General features: G+C 31.7%; 2 protein-coding genes across 2 annotated transcripts; both read right to left on the bottom strand.

Annotated features, from left to right (window-relative positions):
- Positions 1 to 270: 270 nt before the first annotated feature.
- LOC140039646 (serine hydroxymethyltransferase, mitochondrial-like) lies at positions 271 to 6835 on the bottom strand. Its single transcript, XM_072085269.1, has 12 exons — positions 6594 to 6835; positions 6029 to 6187; positions 5743 to 5822; positions 5256 to 5456; positions 4905 to 4986; positions 4176 to 4298; positions 3536 to 3675; positions 2797 to 2962; positions 2561 to 2660; positions 1997 to 2152; positions 1635 to 1742; positions 271 to 909 (listed from the first exon to the last, which is right to left on the bottom strand). Exons 1-12 carry the CDS (start codon positions 6624 to 6626, stop codon positions 779 to 781), a joined length of 1479 nt encoding a protein of 492 aa, XP_071941370.1. The 5' UTR covers positions 6627 to 6835; the 3' UTR covers positions 271 to 778.
- Positions 6836 to 7077: 242 nt separating this feature from the next.
- LOC140040414 (dolichyl-diphosphooligosaccharide--protein glycosyltransferase subunit STT3B-like) lies at positions 7078 to 21667 on the bottom strand. Its single transcript, XM_072086324.1, has 17 exons — positions 21462 to 21667; positions 20785 to 20893; positions 18644 to 18753; positions 17743 to 17831; positions 17025 to 17113; positions 16612 to 16677; positions 16043 to 16142; positions 15539 to 15637; positions 14890 to 15036; positions 14665 to 14713; positions 14052 to 14206; positions 13141 to 13355; positions 11725 to 11921; positions 10906 to 11077; positions 10091 to 10378; positions 9282 to 9491; positions 7078 to 9052 (listed from the first exon to the last, which is right to left on the bottom strand). Exons 2-17 carry the CDS (start codon positions 20866 to 20868, stop codon positions 8960 to 8962), a joined length of 2163 nt encoding a protein of 720 aa, XP_071942425.1. The 5' UTR covers positions 20869 to 20893; positions 21462 to 21667; the 3' UTR covers positions 7078 to 8959.
- Between the last annotated feature and the right edge of the window lie 642 nt (positions 21668 to 22309).

The following is a 22309-nucleotide window of genomic DNA, read 5'->3' as shown; positions in this document are numbered from 1 at the left end:
CTTCACCGTTCCATGATCGAATCGGAACGTGTGGATGTAGCTTAATGCTTTCATAAAGAAATAATAAAAAAATAGAACTATAACTAAAGCTTTTATTATGATTGAAAATGTTCATCTGGTTTGTTAGTATAAGTATATTGAAAATATTCTTTTTTTCAAACCAGTAGTAAAAACTAATTAGTTTTTACTAATTATTGGTTTGAAAAAAAGAATATTTTCAATATAAAGCTTTTATTATTTCAAAACTGGCATACACAAAATATTACTATTGCTAAGTTGATAGAATATTAAATACCAGTATCTATAATGCACTATCTTTTAAAAGCATCAAAAAGAGCATAATAGTACCATATTTTTCTATAGTATTATATATTTTGTAGAAGATTTTGTTGAGAATCAGCTTTGCAGAAAAGAACAGAAAGTCATTGAGAAAATGACTATACAGTACATACTGTACAGTAACTAATGCAAAATTATAAAAATGAACTCTTTTTTGACACAACTGAATATTGTTGTTTATTTCAATTTGTGTACATTACTTCTCATTATTGTTCGTTTTGGAAAAAATTATATTTCGTAATTTTGTTTGGTCACAGCAAAAATGGAATTTCTGTACAATTATGGATAATACACTGTAAATACTAATATAAACTCTACATATTATTGGTAAATAATGAATAAATTCCCACAATCTTCTTTAAACAATAAGGTGAGATCAGTTTGTTGAAAAATTGTTTAACCTGCTAAAATAAAACACGTCTATAGAATCAGTGTTTCATTAATGATCATCAAATCCGGGCATTGGAAATGTACTGGCATATTCTTCTACTTCTTTTCGCAGCTCCGATATTCTTGATTTTATTTTTTCATCAGTCTGGACAAATTTGATGAATTCAGCAAGAGTTTTTCCTAAAAGAATTTTAAGTCAAGTATTAAAATATTTCATTTTTCATTTCATTTCATTTATTTATTTCACTTTACAACTATATAAATATAAAGTGGAGGAGCCTAAAAGAAAGCAAAGCTTGTGGTGAATAGGCTCCTCAAAACAAAAAAATAAAATATAAAATAATATATAACACAATATATAATTTTTTAAATCAAGTTCATTCATTCATTTAAAATATTAATTGGCTCTGTCTACACTATCAAATTAGGCCGGTTGTAATTGTATTAAACTAATGTGGAGTAGCTTTGCGTCGGGGAGTTGAGTAATTGGTCAGATGTTTTGCCCTACTCTGACGTAATTTGTACTTTATACTAAGTACATTGGAGAATACTTGCGAAATGTGGCCAAATATGGTAGTGATATGACATCATCGTGTTTATATATGGGCACATCACATTGTTTTGTCACATAAGGTTTGATAGTGTAGACAGAGCTTAAGAAATACAAAAAGGATCATTATCATAATAACATTGCCTCGAATAGAGGGAAATGGAAACTGCCAAGACATGTCAGGAATTATTAACATTAACAACATACTTTAAAAATTAAGCTGTGTATACGCATAGGGAAATTATTGCACCAAACTGATTTGAAACCAACTCGATTGTAGACATCTGTTCACCATTTCCCTCTATTGTGTCTGCAATTTCAAATTAGAAATCTAATAATTTTATTAAAAGCCTACCTGCTTGTGCCTTTGCATCAATGGTTATTTGGCAACCACGATCAAGAAATTTGGCAACTTCTCGGAAATCATTGTCTTTGAAATTCCTTGAAGTAAGCGCTGGTGCTCCTAAAAAACAATATTTTGGAGAATTTTAGAATGTTATATATTTACTTTTTTAGAAAAGTGTATAAGTTTCAGTTAATAATGTTACAGCCTCATAATGGACAGAGGAGTATAGAAATTTTATATTTATTTATTTCTTTCTTTTTTATGCTTGGTGACCTCTTCACTACAAGACTGTAGTATACAACTCACAAAACCGATACACACACAAACCTCCTCCTGAGAATAGCCATCAAAAAAGGCTTCAGTAAACTTACCAAGCCTTAGCCCACCTGGTACCAGAGCACTCTTATCACCTGGGCAGGTATTTTTGTTGACAGTGATTGAAGCAAGCTCTAAGACCTTTTCAGCTCTAGCACCATCGACTCCTTTAGGTCGTAGATCCAACAGCGCAAGATGGTTTTCAGTACCACCTAAAAATGAAATGATCACAGATTAGACAGATTAAACAGGTTCTAGAACTACAAGGTACAGTGTGTATAGACGGTGAAGGACTACTGTAAATGGAACTGTATTTATTTATTTATTTGCCCTCAGCCAAGAAAAAATGTGTATTAAACTCTATTCCAGCACCTACCATGAGAAGCACAAGAGAGAGATGACCCCTACTCTTTTCAAATAGTGTATTAAGTTCCTCTTTTATCGTGCACATGCACATTGGACCAGCGGCTTTACCTCCTAGCCGAAGGACAATGCTGTATAGCATCTTGGCTAAGGATACAAGCAATATGGCAGACAGGTCTCAACCTATGCCTCTCACATGATAGTACGATTCCCTTACATTTACCCCATATCACTTCCATTTAATGTTTATTTTTTACCTGATACAAGAGTATAGCCTAATGCTATAAGTTCCTCAGCCATGGCATTTGCATTCTTTAAGACTTGCTTCTGATAGTCAACAAACTTTTCACTGGAGGCCTATACAAAAGAAATGAAAAAAAAGTATATAAAAAGTTAAGCGAAAAAGCTAAATGTTGTGTATAAACACATTTGTATTCCAAGATGATATGTCAAAATGTCAGAATTATGAGAGACAACTAATAATAAACTTTACCTGTTTTAATGCAACAGCGACGCCAGCAATGTTGGGGTTATGTGGACCACCTTGTAATGAAGGGAACACAGCGAAGTTGATCTTATCCTCAAAATCATACTTTAATTCTTTTCCTGTTTTCTTGCTAATTCCTTTAACACCTCTACGGTAGAAGATCATACCAGCCCTGTTTTCATAATTAATAATTGCTTACGTTAGCGCTTTTCAAACTGGTTCACAACAGATTCATATGCAGTGGACACATGACAACTTTGTCTGCCCTAAAGGTCCCAACAAGGGCTGAGGAGGACCAGTATACCCTCCCTCTCCTCTGAAAGATGTACTGGGTTCTTTAAATTGCACACAATATAGATGTGTTGTACACTTGACCACCAGTTTCTTCAAGTCCTCATACAACCAGAACTCTACTAGTTGAGATATTGTGGCCAACATTGTGGCTATGGTTGCAGCGCCCCCCCCCCCCCTTCTGACCACTTACTTACTTCACTCAAATGTTAAATTTACAAAAATAAATATAGTATATAAATAATTTTATGTAGTTTGAATACAAACAATTCAAATTATTTTTTTTGGTATTGCTTCTCTGTGGAATTCACTTCCTTTATTAATATTAAGTCATCATAATCTGCTGAGCAGCTGTAGCCTTGGAATGAAATGCCATATGGACTATGTAACACATAGCCCCATTAAACCATAATCACAGACAGACAGCTTTTCTAAACAGACTGACCATACCTACCTAGTGCCTCGTAAACTCTTGTGTGTTGTAGTCGTCACAACATCAGAATGTTCAAATGGAGTAGGAAGAACTTTAGCAGCTACTAACCCACTGATATGAGCCATGTCTGATAATAATATTGCTTTTTGGTCATCACAGATCTGACAGACAACAATAATAAACACAACAGTAGTGTAGTACAGTGCATTAATAGTATATTACAATTACAATATTTATGGCCTACTTCTCCCATATGGCATATGCTTAAGTGTACATTATAGTATCTGTATAGTATTTTACAGGAGCTAATTGACTAAATATGGCTAAGTACAATTATCAAAATATGTCATACTTTTACGTTTATTTTCACTTTTGAACGCCATTCTGGATTCAAGATGGAAGATAATTTTGAAATGTATTTTAAACTTTCCCAGTACACTGTACAATTCCAGTCATTTTGATACTCCTGTGTGTGGATGTGTGCAATGGCAACAAGCAAATGCCTTCTCTTTTATTATATAGATAATGCATGTTCTTTTGGAAATACAGTACCTCTATTATTTTATTTAGCTAAAGTAGTACAGTACAGTAACAGGTGTAGTCACCATTTTGTTTAAATGTTGACAGTTATCTTCTCTTGTAAAATAGCATTTGTACTTACTTTCCTAAATCTAGCATAATCTAGTAACCTTGGATACGCACTGTATCCAGCAATGATAAGTTTTGGACGGAAAAGATTGGCAGTTTCTGCTAGTTTGTCATAGTCAATTAATCCAGTGGTTTCCTGTGAAGAAAGAGATATGACAAACAATATCATTTCTGGCACCTTAGCTTCAAGGGGATTAAAGGTGGGTTAGCTAACCAATATCAGTGCTGGACTTGAATTCCTCGCTCTATCAAAATACAGTATCCATATTTTCCAAAATAATGCCACTACCAAAACCTCATATATACAGTTAGTTATAGTTTAAAAAGCAGAGGTATGGCATAAGTTAAATTGATAATTTAACTGGTTGGATCTAGTAGGCTGTTGGATGTGGTTAAAGGAAAAAATCAACATGTGTTTAAAACCATTAATATTAATATACATAAATCTATATTTATTTATGCTAATATTTATTGTGATGATTTTGTACTATGCTTATTAATAATTATATCTTAAGTTTAATGCTGCTCCAAGCAATGTCTAGTCATGCAAATATAACCAACAGCATTTGAATGACTCTGCATGGATTATTGGATCACATGCATGTTAGTCACATAGTAGAACATAACATAACCATGATATAACAGTGACCCTTAATAGGAAAATTAGTATTTTGAATTATGGTAATTCCATTCATGCGTCAGTAATTTTCTTCCTCTTATTTTTGTCTTTATATTTACTCACATCAAGTCTATATGGCATGGATTCAAAGTAAATAGATGTGGCAGATATTCGTTTTGTATCCGTCATAAAGCCATGGGTAAGACTAAAAAGAAGAAAATAAACACCTTAGTTTATCTGAACACCGTGCATTCATTATTACAGTGTACAGTCTTACCACCAAAAGAGTCACACACAATAAATCTGAAGAAAATCTAATACATTAATTTACATATATCTTACGATCACAATCATTAAATAGCATTGATGGCCTTTTAATGTGTTTTGTATGTGTATTCTAAAAAAATGTATATTTAAGAATTTAAGAATGAGTTGTTCAATGGCAAAATTGAATGTAAATTAAAAAACACTTACTGTCCTCCATGGGGCAAGTCTAACCCCATTATTCTTTCATGAGGCTTTAATAGACCAGTATAGACTGCAAAGTTAGCAGGGGATCCAGAATATGGCTGCACGTTCACTCCCCATTTCTCAGGGTCCAAATCAAATGCATCCAACGCTCTCTGTTGACATAGTAATTCTATCTTGTCAATGACATACGTACCTCCATAGTATCTAAATAAAACATTTAATCACGTGTGAGGAAAATGGAAAACTCTGTCTACACTATCAAACATAATGTGACAAAAAAATGTGATGTGCCCATATATGGACATGATGATGTCATATCATTACCATATTTTGGCATATCACTACAATATTTGGGCACATCACATTTTTTTTTATTAAACTAGTTTGATAGTGTAGACAGAGCCTAAAGTTTATGAAATTAAAGGCAATTCAAATTGAGGTCTCTGGAAATAATCTTTAGGCAGAATGACATGGTAGGTACAGTACTAACCTTTGACCTGGATAACCTTCTGAATATTTATTGGTTAGACATGATCCCATTGCTTCAATTGCTGCCCGACTGCAAAAGTTCTAGAATTGAAGAATGACATAAATGAAATTAGAATCATAATAAATGTCTAAAATTATCTTTTCTAATAAATTTAAATGTTTTTGTTAGAAACTCCTTTTTATCTATTAAGTTTAGAATTTTAAAACAAAATATAAAACTGAGCATTCCATCAATTTATCTTGAATAAAATTGCTTAAATGAATAATGATAGAAATGAATATAATACCTCAGATGCAATAAGCTCCAGTCCACGCACTTGCCTCTTCTTTTCCTCTTTTATTAATGCAGAAATTTCTGGATCATCTTCTGTAAGTGGTTCTTGTAAAGTCCAAGTATCAGATGAAGAACTACGAAGAGCTGAATTAAGAATACCTCGGCAAGAAGACTACATACCAATGGAAAATAAATAATACTTAAATAAAACACGTCTTTATTGGGTAATTGATTAATTAATCAATAATATTTATATATCAATCAATAATTTTTTTAAATATTAATATTACTACTGCATGCAAGCATCTAGGCTAGTATGAGAGACTCATATTTTTGGAAAGTTGTGAAATCTTATCATTTCCAGATGTGGACATTATAAATATAAGCCTACAGAGATATGAAAGTATGACTAGTAGTAGGCCTAGGCCTAGTTACACACATTCAGATACAGAAATATGTGGTCTGACAGTGTGACGGCCTTCTTTTTGCTCCCACATTCCACCATGTCAATGATGGGGAGGTCTCCTGGGAACACACAAATATCAATAACTATAAATTAAAACAGACATAAAACCTACCGTGCGTAGTAATCGTAATGAAGGGAAAGACATGGTGTCTTAATAATTGTGATTCAATTGTTATCTAAAAAAATATCTTAGCTAGGCTTGAGAGAGTCAATCAATCAATCAATCAATCAATCCAGGGTCCCAAACTGCATCCTCCTCTGCTGTCTGTTGGGTGGATTGGTGTGTGTGATTGGTGTGTATGCTGGCTTTTCCCCAGCTGTGCGTCGTGGCGATCAAACTAGTGGCTCTATCAAAAAAGATGTACAGCGCTCTCTATAGTAATAATAGAATGATGGAGTTATGACGTCAGAATTTCTAAACTCAATCAATCGATTCGATCAATTGATCGAAATGAAATACTGCAACCAATACGGTGACAAATAATATTTGTAACTAATATTTTATACGACAGGTTACCGATAGAGTTACTAATTGGCTATGAACAAATTGATATTCAATAAAACATAAAAAATAAATCACAAAATTGTCTTGTTTTTTAAATTTTTATTTCAACTAAATGTTGGTGGGCATTTGAAATCGAGTTGAGTGCATCAATGACCACAATTATAACAATAACATTATATTCAAGTTTGTTTTAATCTACAAAACAGATCTAGAAGAGAAGAAACATATAACAGCACTCTACAGTATCTTACTAGTAGCAAAGAATATAATTATAGAAACAAAATAGTTATATAACTTAACTAGAACCTCTCCTCTATTCGGGGGCATAATGAAATGAATGAGGGGTATGCATGGTTTAACACTACGGCAAACCCATATTCAGGGGAGACCCCATTAAGGGGCCAATTTGTCGGGCTATAAACAGAAGTTCTACTGTATGCATTTGAGAATATTTATCAATTTTACACTGTGTGTGTATGAAAGATACAACACCATTATTTGTAGATCATAAAAATAAGTTTGAGCATTGCTTACTGCTGGTCACTTTCAGCATTTGAAAAGAAACATATGTTTAAAATGACATGATGATTCAACTAAAATAAGAGAAGTTGAAAATTCATTTTAGCACAAGTAAAAAATACTACAGAATGTTGTATATATGGAATTGATATACCTAACTTAAACCTAAACTTGGTTATTTGAACATTTACTCATAATGTGTGTCTCATGTTTAATTTGGTCTGGTATTATTATTCAGTAATATAAAATATTCTTTGACATTTTCTCTGTAGTTAAAACAATTACATATCACATAACATACTGAAGGAACAACTAAACAATTTATACAATGTAGTGATTATAGCCCAGTGTGTTGAATTGGCTAAATAGCAACCAAGGCAGTGAATAATTTGTAAATTTAAGGCAATTTTTGCATTTATCGGACACATATTTATTGTTCTAATGCTTCTTTTATTATTATCAAATACTACTAATTAACAACATTAAAGCTGACATGTTTTCCCTAAAAACTGTCCAATACAGTGATTTAACTGTAACTCCAAGTAAATATTAATATAATTTTAATATAATTGTTAAAAAACAACTAATGGCAAAAAAACGAACAATTAAGCTAACCTAACCCAAGGTTTGAATTATTTCAAGATTATCTAAATTTTAAGTTCTTAAATTTTATTTTATAAAAAAAATTCGCTTGTCTAAAGTAAAATAAAATGTACAACACCTAATTGTTTATGTATCATAATTGGAATAAATTTATCAAAATATATTTGTCTTCAATAATCCTCATACAATTTTAACAGAACTTTTATATTTCTCAATATAAAAAGATTGATTGATTGATATTTCAGAATTGTTTTAATTACTTCTGGGATAAACAATCTTAATTGTTGGTCCACTTTCATACTTGATCAAATAAAAAACTAATTTTAGTTATTAATTGATGTTATAGCTATAAGATTAAGTAATTTAATTTGCAATTTGTTAAGAAAATTAATAGAATAGCAAAAAAAAAAAGAAAAATGTTTGATATGTATGAATATACCAGCCAATCTTGGCTCTGTATCGTGAGTCATAGGCAATACAGTGTCACATGTGTATCATGTGATGTCTGAATCATAGGCCATAACTTTAATCAAACCCTAACATAATACTGGCACCATATGTGGTAATATGTGACAATGTATTACTGAATTTGCATAATGCCATATGTGGATTTACAATACAGACAATCTGGTGGAAATACAACATTAAGTGTCAAATATTGTTATGGTTACCTGGTTCAAATAAACACAACCCTCTACCAAAACTACCCAACATTGGAAAAAATTGGGAGGTATGAATTCTTAACCATTCTATTAAAAAAATGTGTGTTAATGCACAGAGTACCCAAAACCCAAAAAATATTTAAGCAATTGATTTAGCAACTAATATGTTTATTATTCAATCTAAAGTTTTCATTTTTTTGTGCTCTTCTTTTTTGAACGTGTTCTTTTCCCTCTTTTTACAACAGGTTTATTTTTAATGCTGCCTTTCTTCTTTTTTGAAGTCTGAAAAAGAAAATGATAAATGCTGTAACCATCTAGTATTAAAATTAATTCAGAAATAAATGTTGAGTATACAAATAAAGCAGAAAAATCTCAAATTATTAGAGAAAAAAATAAGCATACAATAGAACCATGAAACAGAACCAATAGAACGTTTATGTTTTACTTTTGTGCATTAAAACTAATAGTGAACGACACACGATACAAAATTAACCAATCAGAAAACCCATACCTTTTTGGTTATTGTGCTTGTTGTCTTTAACTTGGTTGATTTCTTAGCAGACTTGGCAGCGATACGGTTGTCAGGTTCAAGAACTCGATAAATCCGTACTAGCCAGTGCTCCGATGTAAAGGCTTCCTCTAGATGATGTAGACTGATATGTTTGTTGCCTATTTCTACATTACGTGTTCTATCATAGCCAGCTGGTGTCCGGAAATCAAGCTATTAAAGAATATTACATTAATATTAAGGCATTTTATAAACATTTTTAGAAAGAGACATATTTATTTTTTGGTAACAAAGCATAAAGCCTTGGAACCAAGGAAAACGCAAAGTGACATAGCATGATAAAATTACCAAAGAAATTCACATCAAGGTTATACCAATTAAATGAATAGCACAAATTATGACAGTTATGGAGTGGGTTGAAAATGGATAATGATGATGATGATGAATGCAGAAACTACTAAAAGCACCCAGAAAATTTAAGTATTGACCCAATTGAAAATTCCAAAATGATTAAAGATGTATTGTCCCCCAAAAACATGAAAAATGAAGATTAATTACGTCAGACTTTGAATACATGTAGGTTATTTTGTAGTTTTAATCAAGTTAAAACCGAAAAAATAATGTTTTTACTTATAAAATAACAAAATAAATGGTTAAAATAAACCAAAAATCCATTGGCTGGCAGCCAATTTGACTTTTTTTGCTTTAAATTATATTTTTTTCAGGTAAGTAAATTTGTTTTTGGCATATTCAACAAAAAAATTATTAATAATTATTTTTCAAGGGGACAATACATCTTTTTGAACACTTACCTGCAAGTCTCCAAATCTATAATAGCATAGTTTGTACATAAGGCAATTGAGGAGTGTAGGAGACCCAGCTTTGTCCACCCGGAACTCTCCTTGTGGTGTGAAGTAGTTAGATTCTTTTATATCTTTTGGATGTTCACCCTCTGCAATTCGAACCATCCAAAGAAATTTGTTGATATCATCTCCAGAGTAACCAATAACCCCACCAAATATAACTAGCACATAATTGACATCGAGGGAGCGCATTATTGTGTAAGCATCGGATTCGGTGGAGGACATTGCTTTGCCGACCTGAATAAAAGAAGTGTCGAATTTAAATATTTAATATTAAGGTATTTGTCTATCAGTAGAAAATCTATTCAGGAGACACTTTCTTGTGAAATAAATGAGGTATAATATATGTTTTAACACTATATGGCCAGTAACTATTGAGGGGACTCCTCTATTAAGAGGCCACATTGTAAGGTCCTAACACCTCTCTCTCTCTTGAAACGTTTCCGTCATTAAGGCATTATACTTTCCATGATTTGTTTCCATATTTTTTTGTTTTGGGTAAGATTGTTTATTATTGTGCTAAAGTCTACATTTTTTCCTTTTAAATCTTTTTTTATTTGGCTTTAATATCCATTTTTTTGTAAGTCTTCCTGGTAGACTTTTTACTTTCTTTTCAGTTTTCTTCATTGCTTGTTTAATTGGTGTATCATCATTATTATATGTGTATACCATTTTAATCTTCTTAACAATGTCCCCTTAATAGTGTGTTGAAAGGGCGATTTAATCATTATCTTCATTCCATATACAGCAAGTAAAAAAATTACCAGAGCTATATGGCTATTATTCCATGTATTGTTGTCCACAAGTGTGGTCTTGTTGCCCATACCAGCAATTTGATAGCCATAATCCCACCACGACATAATGCGAGCATTATCGTCCGTGTTTTGACGCAGCCAATAGTAAGCTTCTCGAAAGTCATCAAGAATATTTCTTGATCTGCAAATAAAACATTATACATTATTATATTAAATACCCTTTTAATAAATTTTAAAAAAATTAAAAATAGAATCATCATTGGAAATATTAATGTAAAACATTGGATTCTTTATTCAAGGTCTACTCTCAGCTTTCAAAATTACATTCAATACATTAATTTACATTGGATATCTGAACTAAAGAATGTAACACCTAAATCAAGCTATCAAGCAAGCAATCACCATTTCAACAGCTTTATAGGATCTTAGCAATCAATTTTTTTATGGGCGATCATACACAATATACTTATTGTTAATTAACAATTAATGGAATTAACCATTTCAGCAAGATATCACTTTCACATTTCATTCTTATATTACTTTTGTCATTGTTATATGCTACAACAATACTAGGAATAGAATATGCATTAATTTTAGCCAGATGTAAATATGTGATTGGCTGAAATGGCATCACATGACTACTGCTGTGAGAATTGCAATTGTTATAGATCCTCAAGCTATTTTTTGATTAATTTTGGTGTCCCTGTCATTAAAAACATAAAATCCAGCAAATTGTTGAGGACTTTACAGTATATTGACTGAGTTGCCTAAGCAGGCAATGTCTGTATACTAGGTACCCATATAGAATGTACAGCAAGCAATACTTACCCATCATTGTTATATGATGCTAGCACGATACTAGGACTAGAGTATGCATTACTAGTAACCCACGTACAATGAACAGCAAACATCATCAGCATCATTAAGATGGCTAGAACTACAAACACTTTAAGATTACTGCTCACACTCTCCTCATCCTCTTCTTTCTTTTTGTTTTTACTTGATGGTTTTTTATTACTACCAGCCTAAGAATAGGAAAGAACGTTAAAATGGATAAAAAAAAATGACCTAAATATATCAAGTAGTGATATGCCCAAATATGGTAGTGATGATGATGACATTACACGGAAAAATTTCATTTTGTAATTTTGTTTAGCAAAATTGCTAATCAAACTGATTTTTGAGTCAAGAAACATAGTTTTGTATTTTATTTTTTGCTACACAATTTTAGAAATGTGTAGCAATATTGTTGTTTTGTATAGCTTTTTGCTATGCTACACTGGCGAAATTATTCCCTGCATTAGCACATTTTCTTGTAACAAAGTTTGATAGTGTAGACAGAGCTTTACATGATATTGTTGTAAATATTGCGATATCATGTACCAAATAAAAGAACTGAACAATAACAATAACTAAGGAATTATATACTGTGCTCATAACATTGAAACAATTTTATGAATATTCTTTGCCTCCCATATTTTTCTTTTCAAATGTATATAGTATATGGTAAATATAATGATTATAAACAAATGCATTACCATGTTACATGAGACCATTGATGATCTTTCGGAATATAATTTACATTACAATACATTATAATTTATCTTTATTTTCAGTGTGAACTGTGCATCATCTTTACTTACACAATAAGAATGAGTTACTAACAACTAGCATACAAGTTATTTGACATGGATATTGTAAAGCAATTAGCATAAACAAGTCATTTGATACAAATATTGTAAAGCAATACAAGTCATTTAATAATAAATATGAACACTGCAAATCACAATTGTTATAATATAAACTAACAGTACAGTTAAGGTTGTACCAATCAGTTAAGGCAGTACCAATCAGTTAAGGCAGTGATGCCACAAACTATAGCTATAAAATGGGCACGGTAATGGTGGTCATTTTGAATTGGTAAACTTTGGATATGATGTTTACTTGGACCATATCAACCAGACAAAAAAAAAATCTGTTGCAATTTGTTCAAGGTTCACCCTTAGTCGGACTTATCTTTACTGGACTACGAGTCTCCTCAATCAAGGATTATTTTGGATAAAGGACTTAAAACTGGAGGTCCATTGTAGACTTCTTGCTCATATGAACTAGTGCACCATCCTAGTGTACCGGTCCATCTTACTTAGTCTGTGGACAGACAAGCGACTTGATGGCAGCCCTACTTAAATAGACTCATAGGATAATCCACATATGTAACTAATACTCAAACTGAGTATATATTACCTTATCATATAGCTTCTCTCTTCTTTTAATCTCTTCCTCATCATCCTCACTCTCACTCACACTTCTTTTTCTTTCAGGTGTTTCATCCAAAAGATATTCACTTAGTAACTTTGATATTGCGATTGATGATAGTATACATACAACAGGTGTTAAAGTCAACATCAGTCGGACCATGACACCGGCAAAATACACAGCACTTATTGCATATAAAACAACTGGAATCAAAGATAAAATTAAATTAAAAATGTTAATTTATTTATTGTTATTTTATTTATTTCGGCAAACACATTTATACAAACAAAACAAGACAAAAAATAGCTAGATTGCGCCAAAGAGTGGCAAAAGTGACCAACAGCTTCTGTCGCCGATTAGGCGTGCCACTCCCAACAAAAAAGTACAATCATAATATACTGTAGTAAAACATTAAAGGAACACTTTCCAGTGAACAAATGAGGGGAATATATATGTTAACACTACAACTAACTACTATTAATGGCATACCATTATTAAAGGGACACTTTCTCAAAAAACGAAGGGGAAATATATATGTTAACACTATGAGCAACTACTAACTGGACACCATTATTAAAGGGACACTTTTCCATGAAACAAACAAGCGTGAATATACAGTACATATTAACACTACACTAATATTAAGGGAATAGCTGTATAAACACTTTCTTTGGTCTTGAAGTTGTCCATATAATTTCATTTCATTTATTTATCTGACCAACAAAACATAATATACAATGTAAAAAGATGAAATTGGTCAGGGACTGCTAAAGTAATACGATTACTGTAACTACAAGAGTCAGCAGTCCCATATAATAAAGGTTCTAGTGTATTTATATGAAGTATTTTAGAATATATGTATGTTAACGGGGATTGCTAGAGAATTAAAAGATACTTACTGAAAACTCTTTCATCATTAATATCTTTAATTGTAAACCAAAGACCAGCAGGGAATGTACACACAAGTATATGAAGATCAAAGAAAAAAGATACCCAAGTTGTCGGCTGATGCTCAGACACTGATGCGATAATCGGTATGTGAATTTTAGCATATCTTGAAAGAAAACCGAGGAATTTAAATACATTAAGTCTTATTATATAAAAATTAAAATATCCATAAAACAACTTATTAAATGACATTTCAAACTTCTATCAACTAAAGCCGAAGTATAGTCATGTCCCAGGACCACTCTATAGCCACCACGAAGAGACTTTCTTCATCAGTGTTTCTATGAATGGATTTGGGGATCAGGAACGCTAGTAGACCAAACCCAGTGTCGTTTTGATTATAATCATTCGAGAAATGTCCTCATGAATAAAATATTACCATCCCAAAATGATGAGGTTGTAGATACATGGAGAAATCTAGATCAGAGATTCTTAAGGTAAATTATAAGCATTAAGTAATGGAAGTGTTCGATACTTAAGCTACCACAATTGTACCCCTGTCTAGGAATTGAATTCATTCAGATATTTTCACAGCATAAAATAAATGCAAAAATGTTTACTTACCCAGTATCATAAAGAGAATAAAATCTACCACTCCAGGGAGCAACATAACCTATACAAAAAAATGGGTGTATGTAACAATATCATTATTATTAAAATTAGCAAAAGAAAATACACAAACCAAAAGTAGTTTCTTTTCTCGGAGAGAATAGGCTAATTAAATGTAGGTTTATCCAGGTAAGCTAGGCACGAAATAGACTGATAAACATATGTGTAGAAGTTACTTACCACTGTATGTAAGAATAACAACACTAACAAAGACACCCCCAGCAGCAGCAAGAATTGAGAAGAAGAACAGTGATGTGAATTCTTGCTTTGTTAGGGTTTTCTGAATGTATTTAAAAAATGCGTAGGCTTGCAGCAAGACAAAAGTTCCTAAAACAAGAGAACAAATGTTGTATAAAAAAGTGGTGTAAATTATTAATTGGCTGGCCTTTAATCAAACGTAGACTAAGAACATAGACAAAAGGTTGACAAGATCAAATCTTTGTATAACTTGTTTAAGTTGCATACATTTTTAATTGGCCTTTAATCAAGAGCCTAGGCAAATCATTAATGTAATTAATCAGCAAACAACTCTTTTAAATCTGACTGCTCTATTTTGTTACAGGGGTTTTTAATGAGAAATAGTCTAATGTTGGTTTATCCAGGTATTAAAATAAACAACAAACTTAGTGTAACCTGGCAGACTGTCCTATTTTGTTACAGTGGCTTTTGATGAGAAATAGGCTAATGTTGGTTTATCCAGGTATTAAAATAAACAACAAAAACTTAGTGTGGCCTAGTAAACTGTTCTATTTTGCTATCAGAAAAATAGGTTAATTCTCTTGAACATTAACATATTCATTTGAACGTATACTAATGACATATTCCATACCTGCTGCAGCCATATGCTCACTTGTCCGAACTGGCTGAAAACCTACAAACGGCACTTGCATTGCAAATAATGTACCTAGTATATAGAATGTACTATATGCTGCAAAAAATAGAAACACTTCTTTGGTTAATAACATTTCATTATTTGTAAATGGCTTTTAATCTAAATGAGTCAACTGAAAGACTGGTTTTTGCATCAGGGTTCATTTGAAACCTGCACATAAAATATCTTGGATTATTCATATGTATGAACATACAGTTAAAATTCATAAGTCGGTATACTTAAACAGGAGTGTCCTTAGGGTTATCTTCAACTGGTCCCTCTTACCAGTAAATCAGTGTTTTTACTCGCAAATATTCAATTTTATTGGCAAAACTTGTTTTGTGTGTAAAAATCATGTATGGCATCTGTAAACGATTGACTGGTTAAATGGGCCAGTTACTGGAAAGCTTTACAGGCATGTCAGGAGTTTCACTGACTGTTGAAAAGAGGACATATACTTACCTACAAAGATTCTTTGAGAATACCTTCCCATCAACAAAAGAACGAACGTATGAAGTGGAATAAGGTTAATTATAAAAACATAACCACCCCAAGCTGAAACCTGCCACAAAAAAAAATTGTTTATATTAATGAGGTTTTAAAACGATAATTATACTATCCACTGGGACACATATTTAAGAGAGACTCATTTTGCAATATAGGATTTAACACTGCCAAGGGCACCTCTAATAAGAGGACAGTTTGTTTGGCCCAGAAGGTGTCCCCTTGATATTTTATATTTTACACTGAAACTGTAAAATGGGCAAAATAGAAATGAATACATTACATTTCTCAAAAACCTGATAATTCTTTTGCCTTCAAGTTCAAAAGTTCTAAAATTCAAAATGCATTCTGAAAACTAGACGGTTTATTTTCCGGACATGCTGGGTGTTTAGTTGATTATAAGTTTAGCAATTGCTATGTGTCTTTTTTGCAGATAGAACAAAAAAGTACAAATAGTCAAAATAGTACAAAATAACAGTTATCATGTGATTTACTGTAACCTACAATCAAATTACAAGATTGCTCACCATATAGAAGTATGAAAGAGCTGTTAATGCTGCCCATGAAACGGATCCATTCTTTACAGCTTTTACCTACAATAACAAAAAATATTAATAATTATTTACAAAAATTGACAAGTAACTAACTAAATGAAAAACTCAGCCAAAAACATTTAAATATCTTTTATGTTTAAATATACTACATTTATGGTCTTAATTTTGTAGGTAGAAGTATAGTACACCATGTTAAAAATAAAAATATACTGTATAATAAGTCTCAATAGTCTGAATAAGGTTTGTGGAAATTAGTGGATGGGATTACACAAGGATTGCATATATAACAAAGTTTTATGTTTAATTTATTCTAAATTCAGGGGTGGGATTATACTTGAGCATATCTAATTTATACCAATTAAATTGTGAAAGTACAAAATACTCACCCAGAGGTAATATGTAAAAATTAATGCAAAGATAGCAATTCCTTCATTATCATACGATCCAGCTACGGATCTTGATATATAACCTGGAACTATATAAAATACAGATAATACAAATGTTTAGAAATCTGTTTTTATGCTTTAATATCATCATTATTTCATGCTGCAATTGTTACAGTACATTATCATTGGAATAACATGTGGTAAAATTATAGAGAATGATAAAATCGAAACTCCAAGTAATTAATAATTAACCTAAATTTTCAATAGTATTAGATAATGATTACGTTAATCAAATAAAGATCATGTTTACTCGTTAACCAAGTTATTAGATTCTGATGCATCTTTTATCTTCATCATAAAATTGAAATTATCTAAATCCTTGAAATGTTCTAATAAAGTGAACCGCTCAGATGCAATTTACAGTACATTATTCTTTCTAAAAATACATTTGGTAATTAATTCATACTTGTATATTGCTGTAGTACTTTCGACAATATGACATAGGAATTCAAAATAAAACTACTACACAATATGACTTTGGTTACTCTGCTTTTCTTCTTTTTTGGTTATCTTATATAATATATAATTTTTGTTTTGTCTTTAGACGCTATATATGACTACATTATTGTTCTTAATATTTATCTATGATAGAATCATTTATTTTTTGTACTATTACATTATGAAGAAAAAAACAAAAACCAAACATTTCCTACTGTACCTATTGCAATACAGCATGCTGCTAATAAACCTGCACTAGAGCTCCACAGTTCAGAGGTCAACCCATATGTTGCCAAAGCTGTTAGACCACTACAAACAAAAATAATACAAAGTAAAAAATTAGTATACACAGTAAACATTAATTACAAATGAATGAAAAAAAACCCAAACAATAAAAAAAAAAAAATTATTGTAAAATTATCAAGAAATTTTCCATGTAAAATAATTTTCTGAAATTAAATTAAAAACCCACCTTTGACTGATTAGAATTTAGTTTAAAAAAGACCATCAAAAATTACTATGATTATTAACAATGAACGAACACATTAATGTAACAAGAGATTGTGAGAAGAAAAATGTATTAGGAAATTTCCTATAAATCCTAAGGGAATGCAATTAGGGATTTATAGCAGGTGCAAAACCGTTCAAAACATTCTAAAATAAGTCAATGCAAAGCTGGTTGACATTAGTGAGTTCAAAGCTGGAAAATGGCGAATAAAACAGGTGAGAATATTTTGTACCAATGGGACACCATTACTTCTAAGAAATACAGTCAACCTTCGTTTATGTACCCCATGGTCTGAGTGAGAGGCATTCATAAATGACAATAAATAACAAAATAGCACCCTCTAACATATTTGGTAAAACATGCCTTGAGGGTTGATGATGTCTTTGAATGCTGTTTGCAAATTTATTAAGCTCTATCTACACTATCAAACTAGTTTGACAAAAAAAGTGTGATGTGCCCAAATATGGTAATGATATGCTCAAGTATGGTAGTGATATAACATCATCATGTCCATGTAAGGGCACATCACATTTTTTTGTCACATAAAATTTGATAGTGTAGATTAAATTAGTAGTGGTGATATGATATATCATTTTTTTCCCTTTTTGCATACCTGAACAACGGTGCAAGGAATACACAGATATCACGTATATGAACAGGAATGTTGAGTGCGTGAAGAAACCAATGGATTGTTCCTGATGTTACCATCAAACCAGGATAAACCTAAAGGAAACAAATATTCTTGGTTTAAATCACAAGGCTTGTATAAAAACTACTGTAATTGTACCTTCTGTAATAAGCTTGAAAAGATTGGGTGACCTATGCAACACTACAGTATATTAAGCTACTGTACTGCATGATTGTTGACTATTTTCATTATGCAACAAAAAACTGTCTACAGTTTAGTTTGCTTCAGGCCTTGTCTTTTGAAAATCATAGGTCAGGGAAAAATTTCATTTTAAAATTTTGTTTAGCATTATTGCTAATCAAACTGATTTTTAGGCGAGAAACATAGTTTTGTATTGTCTTTTTTGCTACATAATTTTAGAAATGTGTAGCAATAAGGTTGTATTGTATAGCTTTTTGCTATGCTACACTGGCGAAATTATTCCCTGTAGGTGTGCTACAAATTGCACTCCTCAATACATTCAGGGGTGCTGTAGGTGTGCTGTTTGTATTTTTGTGTGTAGAAGTTTACCAAATTAAGGCGTGTTGTAAATCACACTCCTCAAGGGCAGTTTAGGAGTGTGACTGTTAGGTGAGAGTGATCGCACTCACTATCCTTAAAAGACAAGGCCTATTGCTTATATTAATAATTTGTGTGTTATAAACGCGTGTTGTGTTAATAACCAACACTCACTGTGCGATAATCATTTTTAGACAATTATATACAGTTTGAATGAACAGAACAACAGAAATTAATTATTTTGCATTTTGTTAAAATAAAACATTGTAATTTTTAATATGAAGAATAAATTCAGAAACTGAAAATGATTTATGACTACAAACTGTACACATAAATAATGCTAAATATGCATCAATTAACAGCAGGAAAAGTGTACACTTATCCTTTAAATTAAGTCGAATTGTATATGATTTATTAGTGTCTCCAATAATTTTTACTTTAACATAGACAGTCATATGATTTACTATTCAATTATAACACAATTAAAGCTCTTCTAAGAAATTATCATGTGTGAAATTCTTTTAACTGAACCAATAAAGGAAATATATTCATAGCCATTATAACTCTAACTACATGGATTGACCTGCTTTTGCAAAAATAATGTGAAATAACACTGCAGTGTGTAATAAATTATTATTTTATAGTTGTTCCTCAATGTAAAAAAAAAATATTCTGTAAGTAATGCTTTGGTCTGCATCACACTACATCTACAGTATAAAATACACTACAGCACAGAAAATGTCAGTGTGTTGGATTCATGTACTGTTGTACAATAATTGGTGATCATTCTTAATTTGAAGTAGGGAATGTTTTGGTACTACTGACACAACTTTGCGCTGATTACTAGCTGCATATATGGGAGTATGTTTCCATAGGTGTTTGATCAGGAAATGACTGGGGTAATAATGTTCAGCGCATTGAGAGCTTGCTTATATGCGCTATATAAGAATGAACTATTATTATTATTACTGTAGATGCATAGTAATAAGGTGGTATTCTATAGCCTTTGGCTATGCTACATCTTTATAATTCTTTGTTGCTTTTTGTCATCTTGTCTTGCTGAGGGCCCCATAATACTCTATCAACTCACGCTGGCTGGGTCTCCCTCTTGAAAAATGTTGAAATAAAAAGTAATACACTGACAGAAATATTCCCTGATTGCTGTATGTCTTCAAATTACCTCAAGAGGTAATTCCTTCAAAATATCACATGTTTGTTCAGCAAGTGTACAGTACCTGTACAATACTTGGTTGAGCAGCTTAATATTTACTCATTGTCAACATAGCTCAGTGTTTAAGTCAACTGTTTCATAGTGCTTTAAAACTTAACCCAATATATGCTGTCTTTTGTGATATCTGTGGCTGGGCTTCAGCCTCCACTTCCTACTACCCCCTCCCCCTCTTGGATCTGCCATGCAAAAAGCTAGGAATGTACATTGCATTCGATTGCTATGCTATGCTTTTTGTAATTACAGTAGATCATTAAAAAGAAAAGTTTTAAGCCTGGTTTTTAGCATGTATTCATAAATTTGGTATTTGAATGAAATCGTTGGTTTATATCATACTTACCGTTCCTCCTACAATCCTGCCAAGGGGATACCAAGCTCTTTCATCAAACCAGTTAAGAAAGTTATAGAAACCATGATTTACCATATGACGAGTGGCACGATAATTAAACCTGTAAGATTAGTTAAAAAGAAATTTATTAAAACATCAACAGTAAGTACATGTAGGCCTATGTGATTGCAGTAGGGCATAATTGGAGAATGCTTTTCTATAATTTCAAAATTATTAATCAAAAGGTAAGTTTCACATAATGTTATACTATAGATTCTAGGCCTAGGCCCTAGCTTAAAAAACATATAAAATAAAAACTAATTTAGTACATTTAAAAAATTTAAACAACTGCATATTCTAAATAATATTATTAAATATTAGTATTGAATAGGGCCTAGGCCTAGGCTAGTTACTATGTATGTATTTAATTGTGTTGACTGGCATGATGATGCCCCTCCCACTTCACAACCCTAATCTCATGAGGCTGTGTTTCTATAAAATGCTATACCACAGCTTCTACCAAATTTGTTTCTTAAGGCATAGCCACTAGGCCTAGGCTAGTGTGATTCCATATATTTAATACCCACCCACCCTCCCAACCAACGTATCACACTGCAACCGGCACCAGCAACCACCAGGAAACGCCGGTAGGCCCCTAGTTTTTCATAATTATCATGCTTGCAGCTTACCATGGATCGAACTCGTGAATGATGCTTTCGAACCGAATTACAGCAAACAGGCGAGAGCTAAATCCAGCTAAACAGGCCAATAGAAGAATAACAAATGTTAATAATCCTAAAACTGCATTTGAATTTGTAATATTCCTTCTATTTTCGGACCTATTTTCACTTTTTATAGCAATTGTGTCTTTCGCCACATCTTCCTTGGAGGTGGCCATTTTGACGAATCGGCTATAGCTGACATGCGCACAAGCTCGGCAACTTAGCCAAATTAATGAACAAAGAGCGTGAGAGATCAAAAGAACCAATATTATAATTTTACTATATTACATTTTGTTTAGATTCTTTTATGATAAAGAGTAACTGCATATATTGGAAATATACATTAAAAGACAAATGTTTACACTTTTAAAATTATGCGATCAATTCAAATTATTCCTAAATGTTATAAAACAATGAAAATATGAGCACATATAATTAACACCGTCACAGTATTGATTATCATATCATTCATTTTCATTCTTTTTACTCATTTATTTTTCAGGAAAACCTACTTTTGATACCTTTTACCATTAAAAAAATATATTTTCACTAAAAAAAATTATAGCCATTTTCCCATTAATATTAAATAACAAATGGTTATATGAAAGTTATACTTAATTTGTGACTAATCAAGTTGGGATACCTCCAACATGGGTGAACAGACACTTTTTTTATATTTCAGAAACTACAATCATTTTAATTGCTGCTTTGTCCATTATTCATATTCTAGTCAGCCAATATTATTAAACTATTTGTATACATAAATCAATATTATAACCAATGAATAATATGACAACGATGGCCTCTGGCAGAAT

This window comes from Antedon mediterranea, chromosome 2 (genome assembly GCF_964355755.1).
Source record: "Antedon mediterranea chromosome 2, ecAntMedi1.1, whole genome shotgun sequence".
Taxonomy (NCBI): Eukaryota; Metazoa; Echinodermata; class Crinoidea; order Comatulida; family Antedonidae; genus Antedon; species Antedon mediterranea.
Note: the sequence above shows the minus strand (reverse complement) of the source record. Positions and strands in the feature narration are given on the sequence as shown.